General features: G+C 34.1%; 1 protein-coding gene across 11 annotated transcripts in view; it reads right to left on the bottom strand.

The window, feature by feature from the left end:
* Positions 1–15,017, bottom strand: part of PAN3 (poly(A) specific ribonuclease subunit PAN3) — a 140,214-nt gene that overhangs the window by 52,541 nt on the left and 72,656 nt on the right. For 5 of the 11 annotated variants that reach the window (XM_081129978.1, XM_081129980.1, XM_081129973.1 and 2 more), the window contains one exon: positions 8,729–8,791. The exons of 5 other annotated variants lie outside the window; for them this stretch is intronic. In XM_081129978.1, the coding sequence (XP_080986104.1) occupies positions 8,729–8,791 (63 nt within the window). Of the gene's footprint in view, positions 1–1,657; positions 1,737–8,728; positions 8,792–15,017 lie in introns of those variants that run through there. One more of the 11 variants, XM_081129975.1, reaches the window with a different exon arrangement.

Here is a 15,017-nt window from a genome sequence, read left to right on the forward strand (position 1 = left end):
CTGCTACAGACTAGTGTAATTCAAAAGATCTTTGAATTTAAAGACTGAATTAAAATTTAGTGTTTCTGAAGAATCCTAATAATATGGATGTTTGGACTATTCCTTTATTAAAGTTTGTTCTTAAATTTATATATCTAGCAATAATTTTTCTCACGTCAAAAGGCTATTATAAAATTGATAGCATGCATTTTATAATAGATGGCATGATAGGATCCAGGAATATGCTAAATCTTGATATGATTTGGTCACTTTTTCACCAACAAGAGGACTGATGGCAGTAGTCTTTCAAGATTTTGCCATCAAGGGGGAAAAAGTCAGTATTTTACTAAATTTTAACTTGGGAACATTTTACCATCCCTTATAAGCCACAAATGGGTAAGAAAAACTTTAAAAAGTAGACCCAAATAAACATATATCTGAGACAATCATCACATAGACATGTGTGTATTTTAAATGTGCATCTAATCCTCAGACTATAAAACAAAACAAACCATCATCCCAAAAGCAACAAAATTAGGAAGTAGAAGCTAAGATAAATACTAGCTTTTACTTCTTTGCCCATAATTTGATCATTCAATCAAATTCAGCTTTGCGGATAATTATCAAAACTGGCTAAAAAAGTTCTTAATCAAAAGTAGCACACTTAAGATCACAGTCATCATGCAATCATGAACCTAAAGTTGAACTATATAAAAGCTCCCTTGTCTAAAGCCCAATTTTTGAAACTCTGGTGTGAATGATCATTTGCCCTTCTAGCCCAAATAATAAAAGATATTTAATAATAAAGTTAAATTTTGGCTAGATAAATTTCCCATTATTCCTATGTATTATAAATCAAACTACCTTTAAGATAATTACAATAAAATTAATATATTTTTAAAACCTTTAACTCTTAAACCAAAAAGATAAATGTGTTACTATATAGATGTACCCTTTGGCCAAAGTATTGCCTATGTCATGCCATACTGTTTTTAAAAGCCTGCAAAAAGACAACCCACAGTATTCCTATACAATTTATTATGACCTAGACTATTAAAATATGAAATTTTTTTTTCTTTCTGTTGCTTAAATCTTCCATGTTTCAGATAAAAAATTCATTTAATTAAACATTACTCTCACTTTCTCAAAGATTACTAAAAAAATACTGTAATTTTTGAAGGTAAAAATTGCTAATGATCAAAAGCATATTACAATATTAGTTAGCTATAAGCCAAAATATAAATTATTCATTGATCTAGTAAAATATACACTAATCAAACTAAGTTCAGTTTAACCCTAAATGTTTCGGGCCACAAATCCAAACCCCCTTTGCAAAGATGAAATAACCCAAATACCAAAAGGTTGACTTGAGAGAGATGTTTATAATCCATGTGACAAAGGGACAACTGAGATTCATAAGCAGACTGCAAAATTTCTAGGTTGACTTCTCAGGGACAGACTACTACTTGTTGACCACAAACCAAAAGTAAAATTTCTACACTTTAAAGAACTGTTCTATGAAGTGGGGTGAGAAAACGAAAATGGAGTCAATAAGAATACTGATGTTAACTGCCAGAACTCATTCCTTCACAAACCCTGTTTTTACGACAGCAATCCCTAATGATTGGGAAGTGAAAAGTTGCTGAACTCAACAATCCCTTCAGTTGAACACACAGACCCCTCACAGAGCTGTCCAACGCTGCCCAAACTATCCATCCTTTAGTCGAATCAGTCAGTTTCATGAATTGTAGGATTTATCTTCAAGTCCAGTGCTGACTCAGAGGGTAGCTTGTTCCCTAGAGAAAACAACCAACAAAAATCAGAACAGCTACTGCTCATAAGCTCTTTCAACACCCAAGTGGAAAGGACAATTTACTGTGTCTAAAAAAATTAGTTCAAATTCCTTTCAACTACAAAAGTAGCCAACAAATTGAAGGCATCTATATGCCATCAGCAGTTCTTATTTAAGACTTTCACTTGGTTAAAACAAATGTTAAATAGCAAAAAAAAAAAGCTTACAAGAAAAGCTATCACACAAACCATAGGGTTTCTCATTCAAGAAATTCACAGAGAATATAAATGGAAAGTATTCCAAGGGCTAAAGCTGTTGTTTTGTTTTAATCTTTGAAAAGTAGCTTTCCTAGTGTGCACGTGTGTGGTGTGTGTGTGTGGAGGGGGGGTATGATTAAATGTCTCCACCCAGTAGTCTACATGTCAACATGCACACAACCTTTGAGCTTAAGATAAGGGTTTTGTCTACAATAATAAGTTACGGAAATGAGAAGAAAAAACTCGTTGAGAGGCAACCAAAAAGCTCAAGCTAATTTCAGAACACTGAAATGTCACTTGGTCCTTTCACATGAATTAAGTTAAAGGGTTTTCATAAAATAAACATGTTATGAAAATTGCCTCCAATTTTCAATTGCCTCCAAAGATTCATGAAGGTCACCGGGTGTAACTTTTCATTTTAAAAAATTTATTAATTCTATTATTTACTCAAGTGTGGGGAAAAATTCTAATCAAAAATTTTTCTGGCCAGGGCATCATCCCATATGTCAAGGTTGTGGGTTCAATTCCTGGTCAGGGCACATACAAGAACCAAACAATGAGTGCATAAATAAGTGGAACAATAAATCCAACAACTCTCTCTCTCTCCACCCTGACCCCCTTCCTTTCTCTAAAATCAGCCAATAAAAAATTTTTTTTTAAAAGACCTGAAATCATGATTTTTTTTTTAAATTTTCCTTGTCATTTCTAAACTGTAATATGGAACATGTTTGATTCTCAACCAAGAATCTCAATGCCTTAGAGCTCAGATTTATGGAGGACAGACATTGTCTTGAAAATTGCACTAATTTGATATAGGCATCTGACACTCTGGTAATTTGTGGATTTTTTTTGGTTTGGTTGGTTATAAAGCCTAACTGATTCCTCACTTTCCTAGCCTTTCTCAGAGAAAGGAGAGTTCAGTCTTAATGAGATAAAACAAAACAGCCTACTGTATATAATGAATGGTACCTGTAATATACTATCCTCAGGAGAATTCACAAAATAGTCACTCATATCATTTTCTGTATTTTGTGGTACAGATGAGGAATCTCAGTTGAGAAAAGCTGCAACCCTCTCAGCTTCCTTAACCTGTGTACTAGTAAGTTCCCTCCCATAGGCCTTCTGTGCCAGTGGTTTTCAAACTATATTAAGCAGAACCCTAGGCTTCCAGAAATGCTCAGGGTTCTGCAAATTCTTGATTTGAATTTTATTTTATCTATTTTTTCACCATTTATTCAAATCAATAATAAAATCACAAATGCAGGTTGAAATTAGTATGCATTCATTTTTTAACATACTAGAGATTATGACCGTTATACTTAATTTGTGTTGGGTTAGGATATTTTCATGAAGACCTCAGAATAAGGCCTCTCCAGTCACCCCTGTGTATATATATGGATATTTTTAATTAGGAAGGTAGCGACTCTGAAATAATCAATATTTAAATGCACACGTACTCAGTAACACTGAACAAACTGGTGCACAACTTATTCATGTGAGTCATGATTTTCATGTTCTATATGATAGAAAATACACCAATGTTAAACTATTGCATTCAACAAAATACCCACAGACTTGTGATTCTCACTGAATAACACTATGAGTAAACTTAATAAACCTGACCCTACAAACACCAGTTTTATCTGCTTTCTATAATTTTAAATTATGGGACTGTATATAGACTTCACAAGAGTTCTGCTGCTTTTTTAAAATGTTTGAAAACCACTGTTCTAAGTTCTGCTTTTCCTGGTTCACAGGTCCTCCTAGGGGCAGAAATGGTAATTAAGTCTTAAAAGTCTTACGCCTGCTGAGCAGTAAGGTTCTGCTATACATGTGCTCTAAACCATCTTTCCAGGGCAGTCTCCTCCCCACCACCCCACACACATTCTGACAACCCTCAAAACACAATGTGCCAAACTCTGGGGTGCTAATGGCAAATAAAATTGAAACAGATTTTGAGAGTTACTAAGTACTTTAAATACACAAAAATTTTATCCATCTCAGTGCCACTTTTCATTAATTTCCTCAAGTTCCTGCCCAATCTAACCTATTCTACTTTCCTAGCAATTTTAATTTTTGAAGAAAATTCTACTCTTCTGATATTTCAGAGATGGTGGCTCTCCATATCACACAAATGGCAGTCTTCAAAAATATTTCTCTGAAAAGATTAATGAAAAAGAAACTCCACATAACAAAAGCAGTGCCTAAGAGCCTAAGGTAGAGAAACAGAACTATCCCTATGAGGTAACTAATGATAGTAATTTAAACTGTCTTATGGAATCATTGTACAATGGTTCAATATAGTTTGTTTTGAGAAAACTACACAAAGTGCCAGTTGGCTTAAAAATAACAAACCTGTCCTACTCTAGCCCCTCCAAGGGAACTCCATGGTCTTCCCCACAACCAGCACTTAAGGGTAATGCCTGTTCCAGCAGGACCCTGCCCCAGCAAAAACCTGCTCCATACCTAAGATTTTCTTCACACCTGTTCAATCTTTACCTTACTCAGACTGAATTACTTTTTGGGTTGAATTACTTTATGAAAGTTCACCGAGAACATTTCTGTATTATGCTATTATACCCATTGAAACAAAACGGGGGGAAAAAACACTTCATAGATTCTCAACTGTGTTTAAAATGTTTAAAGAAATCCTATCCACCCTTTAAAACCCATCTCAAATATTTCCTTTTCCATGAACCTTTCCTTCCTGGATATCCTCATTCAAATACAATAAATCGCACCTTCCTTCAAATTTTCTGACATTTTGATCTTTTTTTCCCTTTAGAAGTAAAGGGGGTAGGTGTCAGAATTACCTGGGAAATTTTTAAAAGCACAAAGGCCAATGCTCCAAATGTGGAGTTTCTGCTTTATAAGGTCTCAAATGAGGACAGAGAAGCTGGAGTTTCAAAGCACCACAGGTGATTCTTATCTGTAATTACATATGAAAGCTTACTGGAGCCACCGCAGAGTCAGACACTGAGCAAGGTTCCAGGAATTCAAGAAATAAGATCTAGTTCTGATCTCACCAAGTTCACACACACTATAATAAAGCCCACTAAAGTGCTTAAATCTTTTCAATTTTAATATTTACTCTAGGTCTCCATGTGTGATTATATAATAATGAATGAAATAATAAAAATGCCTCCAGAAGCATTAACTTTAGTGGAAGAAATAAATATGTATAAAACATACAGATGAAAATTTTAAGAACATTATGATACTCAAAATAGTACAGGAGCACAGAGATGGGAGATATTCTCAAAAAGAGTATGTATTTTATAACAAAGTAGTTCCTCTATGAGATGAAAAAGAAAAAAGGGACCAGGCTTATTTAATCAGGAAAGGAAAAAAAAAAAAAAAGCTGGCTGTCTTTTAATAGTAATCTGCAATTATTTTAATCCTAAAAATATGTACTGAGCATCTAATGTTCCTGCCACAAGGGAGGTTATATTCCAATGGGAGTGAGGAAGACCACTCGTAATTTAAACAAAAAAACAAAAAAAAAACACCTTCGAATTGTAATAAATTCCCAAAGGAAATGAACAGGATAACATGATGGAAACTAATTGTAGAAAATTTCCTTTACACTGATCGAAGGCCTTTGTGACATTTCAGCTGACACCTAAAAGATGGGAAGGAACCAGCGAAGGAAAAAACAAGTAGAACAATATAGGAAAAGAGCATAAGCCAGAAAGGAGCCTGACATATTTGGAGACCAGTGTAGCTGTAACAAAATACACAATGGAAAGAGTGAATGGGTGAGACTGGAGAGGTATACCAAACACAGACTGCATTAGGGGCTTGGGTTTTGTTCTGACAACTGGAAAGCCATGATCTGATTTATATTTAAGATTACTTTTGCTTTTATATGGAAAATGAACTGCAGGGGTAGACCAATTCGGCTGTTGAAACAGAACACAAAAGAGGCAATGATGGCTTGGTCTGGATGGAGGCTGTATATCCTAGATATATAATATGGAGGTTGAGTTGACAAGATTACTCATAGACTAGCTGTGGCGAGTGAAGGAAAAGAAAGCCAAGGTGAGTCTTGTTTCTTGCTCAAACAACTTTCAGAGGGTGATGATAGGTTTATTCAACTTCATAAAGTTGAAAGCCCAGACAAGAAAAAGCCTTAACTCAGCAAACGGAATGCAGAATTGGAAGAATAATTATCAAATTCTAAAATGAACTGTGGTACCAAGGTAATTACATTTCCATAGGAATTAGCCAGCTTAAGAAGGAGCTGAAGCTGGGAAAGGAAGTCAGCAGTTTAGAATCCTTGCTACCTATAATTGTTTTAAAGCATATAGAAATTATACATCCACGTGCACATAGACAGTACCTCCATAATAAAATGTTCCAAAAAATAAAAAATTTTAAAATAATATGTCAACATTTTCTTTTAATTACAAACATATGGAATTGAAAGTATATGGAATTGATGAGAAAAAGTCCTGCTCTACCTCACAATAAGAGTAGTGTCTCTCCACTGCCTCAAACCTCCTAAAACTCTGGTTCTTAACTAGAAATGAACATAAGAATTACCAGAAAGGCTCTCTAAAAACAGACATCTGCAGAACTGGAGGGAAAAGGAAGGATCTGGGTAAGAAACTGGAATGGCAGGGTTAGGATGGATCCTGGTAAGGAATATTCATATATTTTAAAAGCACCTTAGGAGATGATGCACATCCTTGGTTACTCTTTAAAAGACTAACATTGACCCAAACTAATTTTCACACAATTGTGGTTAGTAGCTTCTTCTAGTATTAATGGTGGAAGCCATGAGATAATGTATTGTAGTTAGAAATAGTTCATGAATATAAGTAACTGAGCTGGTCTGATTGTATATTAGTGTTAAAAGTCAGAACTGCTGAAGTGGCAAATTAAAGGGTCCTTTACACAAATTGTATTTAAAAATAGATCTTTCTTTTGGAGGTGACTGGAGGGGTAAGCATGTTCCCTACTGATTACAGCTTAAATATAGGAATACTTTATGATAAAACCAAGTCTAAACATGTACTCAAAAGTTTCTCCAAGCAATTTCCCCATGGGGTACTAATGTGATTTTCTGTGAAGGGACATACAAAATTACCTCCAGGAGTTAAGTATGAGAAAAAAAAAAAAAACCCTCAATAAACTTAAATTTCTCAAAATTTAAAAAAACTGGAGATGGCCCTGGCCGGTGTTGCTCAGTGGTTAGAGCATCTGCCTGGGCACCAAAGGGTTTGGGATTCAATTCCCAATAAAGGGCACGTACCTGGGTTGCAGGTTTGATCCCTGGCCCTGCTCTGGGCACATGCACGAGGCAACTAATCCATGTTTCTCTGTGTTTCTCTCACTTCCCCTCCCTCCCTTCCACTCTCTCTCTATAAAAAAAAAAAAAAATCAACAGAAAAAATATCCTCAGGTGAGGATTAACAAAAATTAATTAATTAAAAAGATTAAAAAACTGGAGGTGCATTAATATTTCACCAAGTCATTTTATTTAATGCAACAAAACTAAAAATTCCTCCGGAAATAAATTACTTTTCATTAGATAAAAATTTTAAATTAAAAATATATTCTTTTTATACAAATAAAGATGAAAAACTCCAAAAGAAAAAAGTGACAACTCCAAAAACTTGTCATAAGTTCCAAAATTTTAAGAAACAATGCAACTGAGCAAACCACAAAATCCCTGCTTCTCTACAGAAGAAATTGAAATGCATAATTTAAAAAAATTTTAAATACTGTGTGAAGTAACTAAGATGAATAATAAAATGGAATATAAGTAATTAACATGCAAGACTCTAGACAACTGTATATCAAACAAGAAAAATCATACTATTTATATTCATAATGTTCTAAGATTTTCATCACAAATAAAATATTCTTTTTCATTCTTTTACGAAATATAAGAACTAGCATTGTTTTTACTTTTAGGAAAATATAAAGAAAAAGTATGAAATATTCAACTACTAAAGTAACATTTCAATTATAAAAATTATATTTGACTAAAAGTACAAATATTTTCTCTTCATTACATTACACAATAAAAATAACAAGTTTCAACATGCTCCAAAAAGCTTTCTATATTTATTTTTTTAATGTAAAAAACCTTTAATAGAAACCATGTGGATCTGGCCAAAATAAACGCAACTTGGTTTCCATTTCTGGTTTTCCCCTCAATATCTAGAGAATTTCAGCAACTGATTTATATAATCATACTTCATTTTGGCTGAATATCCATCTGTGATAAAAGGTATTCGGACTACCAGGATATTAGAAATACTATAAACATTAATAAAACCATTAAGAACCCTAAAAATTTCTCATAAAATTTATTGAATCTCATTGACCAAATCTAGGCAAATACTGTGAGTTCATATTACGAATGTAACCTGAGTTTAATCAACCACACTCTTACATAATATCTGATGGGAACCATAGCCTGCACAATTATTCTGCCTTCCATGTCTACACACAGTAATCTTCCCTTTGACCTAGCTTCAGCCTTACTTTATCAATAGCCTCATTTCCATCTGAGGTTTCATTAAATAATTCAACAAATATTAGAATACTGACCGTGTGTAAACTACAATGCCTAAACCCCTAAAAATGTAAGTTGTCCATGTTAAAAAAAAATAAAACAAAAAACTTTTAGGGTTTGAATTACAATTTTAAGAACTGTACCCTCTGGCCTGTAGAGTAGGTAACTTACTCTGATCATGATATTTGAAGAAACAGAACATGAACTGCTTGCCCACAAACTTGGCCACATGATCTGAAATGATAAGATCTTCCCTATCGTATGCAATGATGGCAATCTTTTAAGTCATAACAATTAGGTTACTTAAAATTAAAGGTCAAAACAAAATGGGAAAAGGATAGATGTTAGCTACCAAACTCAGATCAAAAGAACCATTTTTTTCTTCTCAAGTGATAGTGAATATTTATGAGTAAGTGGTATCCACCTCTTCATTCATAGTGATAAATTATGTTGTGTTGTTTATAAACCAGAAACTTACTCTAAGACAAGTTTGCCTGATTATAAAAAATTATATATTCACAAAAAATAATGTAAGATTAATATTAGTTAACACTATAATTTTAACTTTGAATTTCTACATAAAAATTTCAAAACATACATAGTGAAATGTAATGCACAAATAAGATAACTGATTACTAGTTCTAGACCCATGGGGTTTTACATTTTATTTATTTTTTTGGAAATGCAGAATCACTTGATTTTTTTTTAAATATATCTTTATTGATTTCAGAGAGAAGAAGGGAGAGGGAGAGAGAGAGATAGAAATATCAATGATGAGAGAGTCATTTGATCGTCTACCTCCTGCACTCCCCTTACTGGGGATCAAGCCCACAACCTGGGCACATGCCCTGACCGGGAATCGAACCTCAATCTCTTGAATCACAGGTTGATGCTCAAACTGCTGAGCCACACTGGCTAGGTGGGTTTCACATTTTAAACATCCAAGGTACTTATGCTATTCATTTTTCAGGTGTTGTGAAAATTTTACTAGCCGTATAACAATTGACACTATTTTTGTCCCATTAACAATAGTAAGGTAGGAGAGATCCGTTGCCCCAATTCTATTAAAATTGTATGTGATCTTGACTTGAGTTTCAGTAACCCCTATAACAATTCAGTGGTTACTTGTCTGATAACTTCAGTTATCCAGAACATAGACAGGAACCAAGAAAGTGAAACTAACCTCAGCCAAAGAACAATTTAAAGCCCATGTACCTTATTCACAGGTAACAATTCAAGTCCTCGACTCAGTCTTTTTCTTATTTTTTTTAAATGTATTAAAAAATGTATTTGTATTCTCAGCCCCAAGCAGGTTAGGAGGAGGAGGAGAAGTGGGTTATAAGAAAAAAATAGAAGAGAAGACAGCATAGAACACTTAGTAGAGCAGTGGTACTCAAAATGGCATCCTAGGAAAAATAATCTTATCAGCATCATTTAACAGATTCAGAGAGCAACAGAAAGGCCTTACCTTCAAGGAGTTATAATCTAATATATTAGGGCAAGAGGACAATAGAAAGGGCAAAGAAACTAAGTAATTACAAATTGCTCTATGAACTCTCCTATCTAAGGGTATCGACTGTATTCTGGTTCAGTACAATCACCGAGGTACATACAGTTGAACACAGGTCATTAAAAATAAAGTTATATTTTGTTTGAAGCAACAGAGTACTGCAAATTTTGGAAATTTTTGTTTTGAGAAATTGCTGAAAATGTCAAGTTTTGACAGAGCCATAAAGTTTCTGATATCCGAAAATGTCAGGTATGCTGGAAAGCTTCATTTCTTATGATGACGGATAAATCAATTACTGCAGCTGCAGATACAAAAGATGCAAGTAAGATAATGCCCCAAATGCATACACATAATTCAACTGTTAAAATTTTGCATCCAGAAAAGCCTGGGAAATGTTACCTAAGCTCCTTTAAAAAATGGAAGTTCAGATTTTGGTAGACCGTCATCACTGGAGGAGCTTCCAATTTCCAGACTTGTCCATAACAACTTCCCATTCATGTTCTTCCATGCTTTCCCCCTTCCAGGTGACTAGGGAGATACCTAGAAGCCACTTTACCTGCATCCCTATGACTATGTGGAGGACTGCATCCCAGACAACTGAACATCCTCTTAACTGTTACAAAGCAAGAAATAAATTTCTGTCCTGTGAAGCCCTTACATTTTGGATCTGTTTCAACATCACAAAGAGTAGGCAATAAGATTACGGTCTGCAGAAATTATGGCTTAACAGCAGTCTGATGACTACAATTAACATTAATATCTTATTGATCTTACTGTTTTCTAAAAGGTACAAAGCCCCCCCCAAAGGAACTTTTAGTTACTAGTTAAAATTTATAAGGAATATCAATCTAAAATCTGGATAACCACATCTAAAATATGGGAAGATGTTTATGAAATCAAAAGAAAACATCTCCCTTCAGACATATCAGTATGTAAGATTCATAACTAAAAAAATCCCAGAACTAAATATTATCACCATATAAACATGCAGTCCACATCTGAATATTCATGGTAGGTTTTACATGTCTGTGTGCACTGGGGTTTTAAAAGGGATACATCTCTTAATTCCTCTTTTACCAAGACAGTCCCACATTCCCTACTCAGGGTAACTGTATATCTGAAGGGCAAAAAGAGTAAAAAAAAAAAAATTACTTTGATATATGAATATGACTAGTAAAGTTGAGAACAATCAAAAAAAAATTCAAGAAACAGAAGAGGCTGCCACCACTGAATTTAACCCTACAGAATTAGAGGACCCCTCCTAATTAGACATGTTACATGCAGCACAGTACTTTTATTCACACACACTCTCTCTTTCCACTGCGTAGCTACAATGCACCAGGCACCACTGAGCCAAACAGTTAAAAAAAAAAAAAAAAAATCCCTGGAGTCGTCAACCTATTTGATTAAAAGGAAAGAAAAAGATTTCTAACTCTCCACACCCAGCTAAAAATCAGGAATGTCTTCTCTGCCTCTCAGTTCATCCAAAACGACTTCAACACTCTGAGTTACCCCAGACTCTAATCTTATACTGCGGAAACAAAACTCCCCTCATCTCCACCTATGATACAAAGGCAGCCTTGGTGGGATTTCCTAGTTACACAGTCCATATACCTTTGAAAGTGCTTTTAAAGTCTAGTACAAAAATCAAACTCTTCTCTCCTTTTTGCTACCTCTCATCACTGTCTTCATTTCTGTCTCCTTTTAGTGTACCTATCTCCTACAGAACAATGTGTCACAAAACTACAGAATTTTAGATTAGAAAGACTTTCAAAATCATTGCATATTATATTAAATAAATATGCTAAAACATGGGGATCAAAGGGTGTCCCAAATGTCACAGCTACTTTAGTAGAAAAACTGGTACCATATTCTAAAGGCAATGGAGTCCAATGAAAGTGGTTCAAGAGCAGCAAGAGACACTGCTGTAGGTATAGATCACTGAACCTAGATCAGAAGAGAGCCCTACTCACTCCCATAACTCTACCCCTTAATTAAGGGACAAGTTAGCCAATACATGGGATTTAAACAGGAAGTCCGCGTCAGGAACTCTCAAACCTAACAGAATACATTAACCAGGAATTCCCCGACCAGTAGAACAATATCTACTGGGAGCTATTTAAGCCTTACCTGACAGGTCTCCAAGCCAGCTGCAGCAGCCACATCCCTCTCTGTGCCATTAACGTCTCGCCTCAGTTTCTTGAAATTCCCAACTGGGAAGGAAATATAGCCAGCAGGCACTCCCAACCCAGTTACAGTTCTACAGTTCAACTGTTAGTAACCTTCCCCGGGACATCAACATCTGTATCCATATACATGCATACACAGAGCAGCCCCCATCTAGGATAAGCTCAACATTACAGGGCAATGAAAAGACCCTCTTCACAAAACCACAGGGATCCCTGATCTTAACTATAAATTTTTATTTTGTTTTTTAATGTGGAAAGCAATTCCCAATTTGAAAACCTGGAAAGATTTGAGTGATTCTGCTGAATATACCTGAAAAACAAAGTAGTTACAAAAAATGGAAACATGCAATTTAAACAATACTTACAAATATTTTAACTGGTTTTAAGAATGTTTTAGCACCTCAAAACAGTGACTCTAGTTCTGATGCAGTTAAACTTTCAACAAGAATATTTCTGTTCCTCATATGACTATTCATCTATATCCTCTTGAACATTTGTACTTTTTAGAAGTTCATCAAAGATGTTTACTGAATCATTAAAATTCACTGTACTTAAGAGAAACTCATCAATTTAAAAAAAATTTCCAATATAGAAATGAAGCTTAGTTAAATGAGTAAACATTTACTAGGTACCAGCAATATGCGTAAATTTGTACAAGATAAGAAAGGAAAAGATATTTTCTTTTTAAGGAACTTGTAACACTCTCAGGCAATCTAGACTGGCACTTAACAATCAGAACATCTTCATGCTCCGCTACCTCTATTGCCATTAAGCATAAAAATAATTCAGAGAAATCAATTGAAACTGAAATATCAAAATTAACTCATGACAGAATTACTTGATAGTCCCACAGAATCCAGTAGACTTTTGAAAAACAAGTATAAGGAAAATATGTTTAGTTACATCCTGTAAAACATGATAATGTTTAAGAATTACATAACTATTTCTTATAACTTTTATTTTCAGTAATTATACCATTTAGTGACACATGAAACAATCTAAAATTATAGCTTATGAAATTTTTATGCCTTTAGTGATTTTAATGTAAAGCCTAAGATACACAGTGAAATTTTAAATATGAACTTAGATATTCACCATCTGCAAGACTGTTAGCAGAGTTTCCTATTTTCCTAATGGTATGTACACTCCTTAGCTGGATATCAGAGTAGTAATACAGTGAGATAGATCTGTGGACTTAGTTTTATCCACACTAGTGTTCCAGCCATTATGACTTAACAACAGTTCATGATTTTTTACCTATACAGTTTGCTAATTTTAGCAATATTTTCCCAGTTTGTCCTCTCGTTTTTCAGTCATACAAACAGATCAGTTACATGGACAGACACACACAAACAACTAGCCTTAAAAAAATAGTAATTGAAAGGACTATCAAGCAGAAAAGATTTTTATTTATTCCATTCAATACAAAGGGAAAGAACTAGGGACTAGTGGGTAAAAGACAAGACAGAGTTTAGTTCAGGTAAGATATCATTTTCTCTTTCATTTAAACTATAAAAATGTACACTTGGGCTGCCTTGGTTACCTAATGAATTTCTTATATCTTCTATAAGTGACAAGGCAGAAGCTAGATGATAATCTGTCAGGAGTGCCACCTCTAAACTGGCATAAGGCTGAACTATATAAACCCCAAAGGTTCCATCTGGATCAATGACCAACATCAGATTATCACACAGGCCAACTATTATACAAGTGAATTGAATTAAGCCTCCATTTTATTCATCTATGATATGAAATGCCATAGAGCTAATGAATCACAGAACTTTACTTTTTAGCACTGAACTTTAAAAGTAAAAGGGATCTCCTTACCCAAACCTTTCAACAGTATAAGAATAAAGAGCTTTATTTTAAATAATGTATTATATATATAAAAAAAGCTTAATACTTTAATATTTTTGAACAAGAATAATGAATAAATAGAAATTTCCTCTTTTCCCCACACCCTGACCAAGCTAAAAAATATATTAAAGAATATTAGCCAATTTTACCCATCAACTTGATACTCTCAGGAATATATAAGAAATTATTAAGTATTTCAAAATCTGGAACTAAAAGCATAATAAATGAGTACAACTATTTAAGTTTAGTAAGTTTAGTATAAATAAATGCTTTTCCCCAAATCAATCATCCAAGATTTGTCATAATAATGTACAATAACATATATCAAATGGTCCAAATATATGCACCATCCTTATGAAAGAATGAATATTTGAAAATGCTCAAAGTCACTTACAACTTTCTCATTTATGAATCAATGATGGCATTTTCAAGTCCAAGAAATCCCCTTTGCCTCTCCCAAGTGTTCACACACAATCGAGCAGAACAAGAGATGCTCAATTCCTGAGTTAGAATTGCACATTAAACCACCAGATGACATATCATTACACCATCCAGAACTGTATGCTCCTGTTACTACCTCTCTTAAACACTTTCAAAAAGACTGTGGCTAATACTGAGGTAATTAAAGCACATCAAGACTTAGTTTATTAAGTCTACTACCAAATCAAAACACTCTTACGAAAAATTCTGATTAAGAAAAACATTCAGCAACTGGTTCCCATGATAAAATTCTTTTTTATGGCACACACACAAAAAAGCATAAACTATCATTTCATATACTTAGTATAGTCATATTTTCATTCCTAAAAATCTATTTAAAAACTGTTGGCCTAGTGGGTTTGGCTCAGTGGTTAGTTAGAGTGTCAGCTTGTGGACTGAAGGGTCCTGGGTTCAATTCCAGCCA

This window comes from Miniopterus schreibersii, assembly GCF_964146895.1.
Source record: "Miniopterus schreibersii genome assembly, chromosome: 2".
Taxonomy (NCBI): Eukaryota; Metazoa; Chordata; class Mammalia; order Chiroptera; family Miniopteridae; genus Miniopterus; species Miniopterus schreibersii.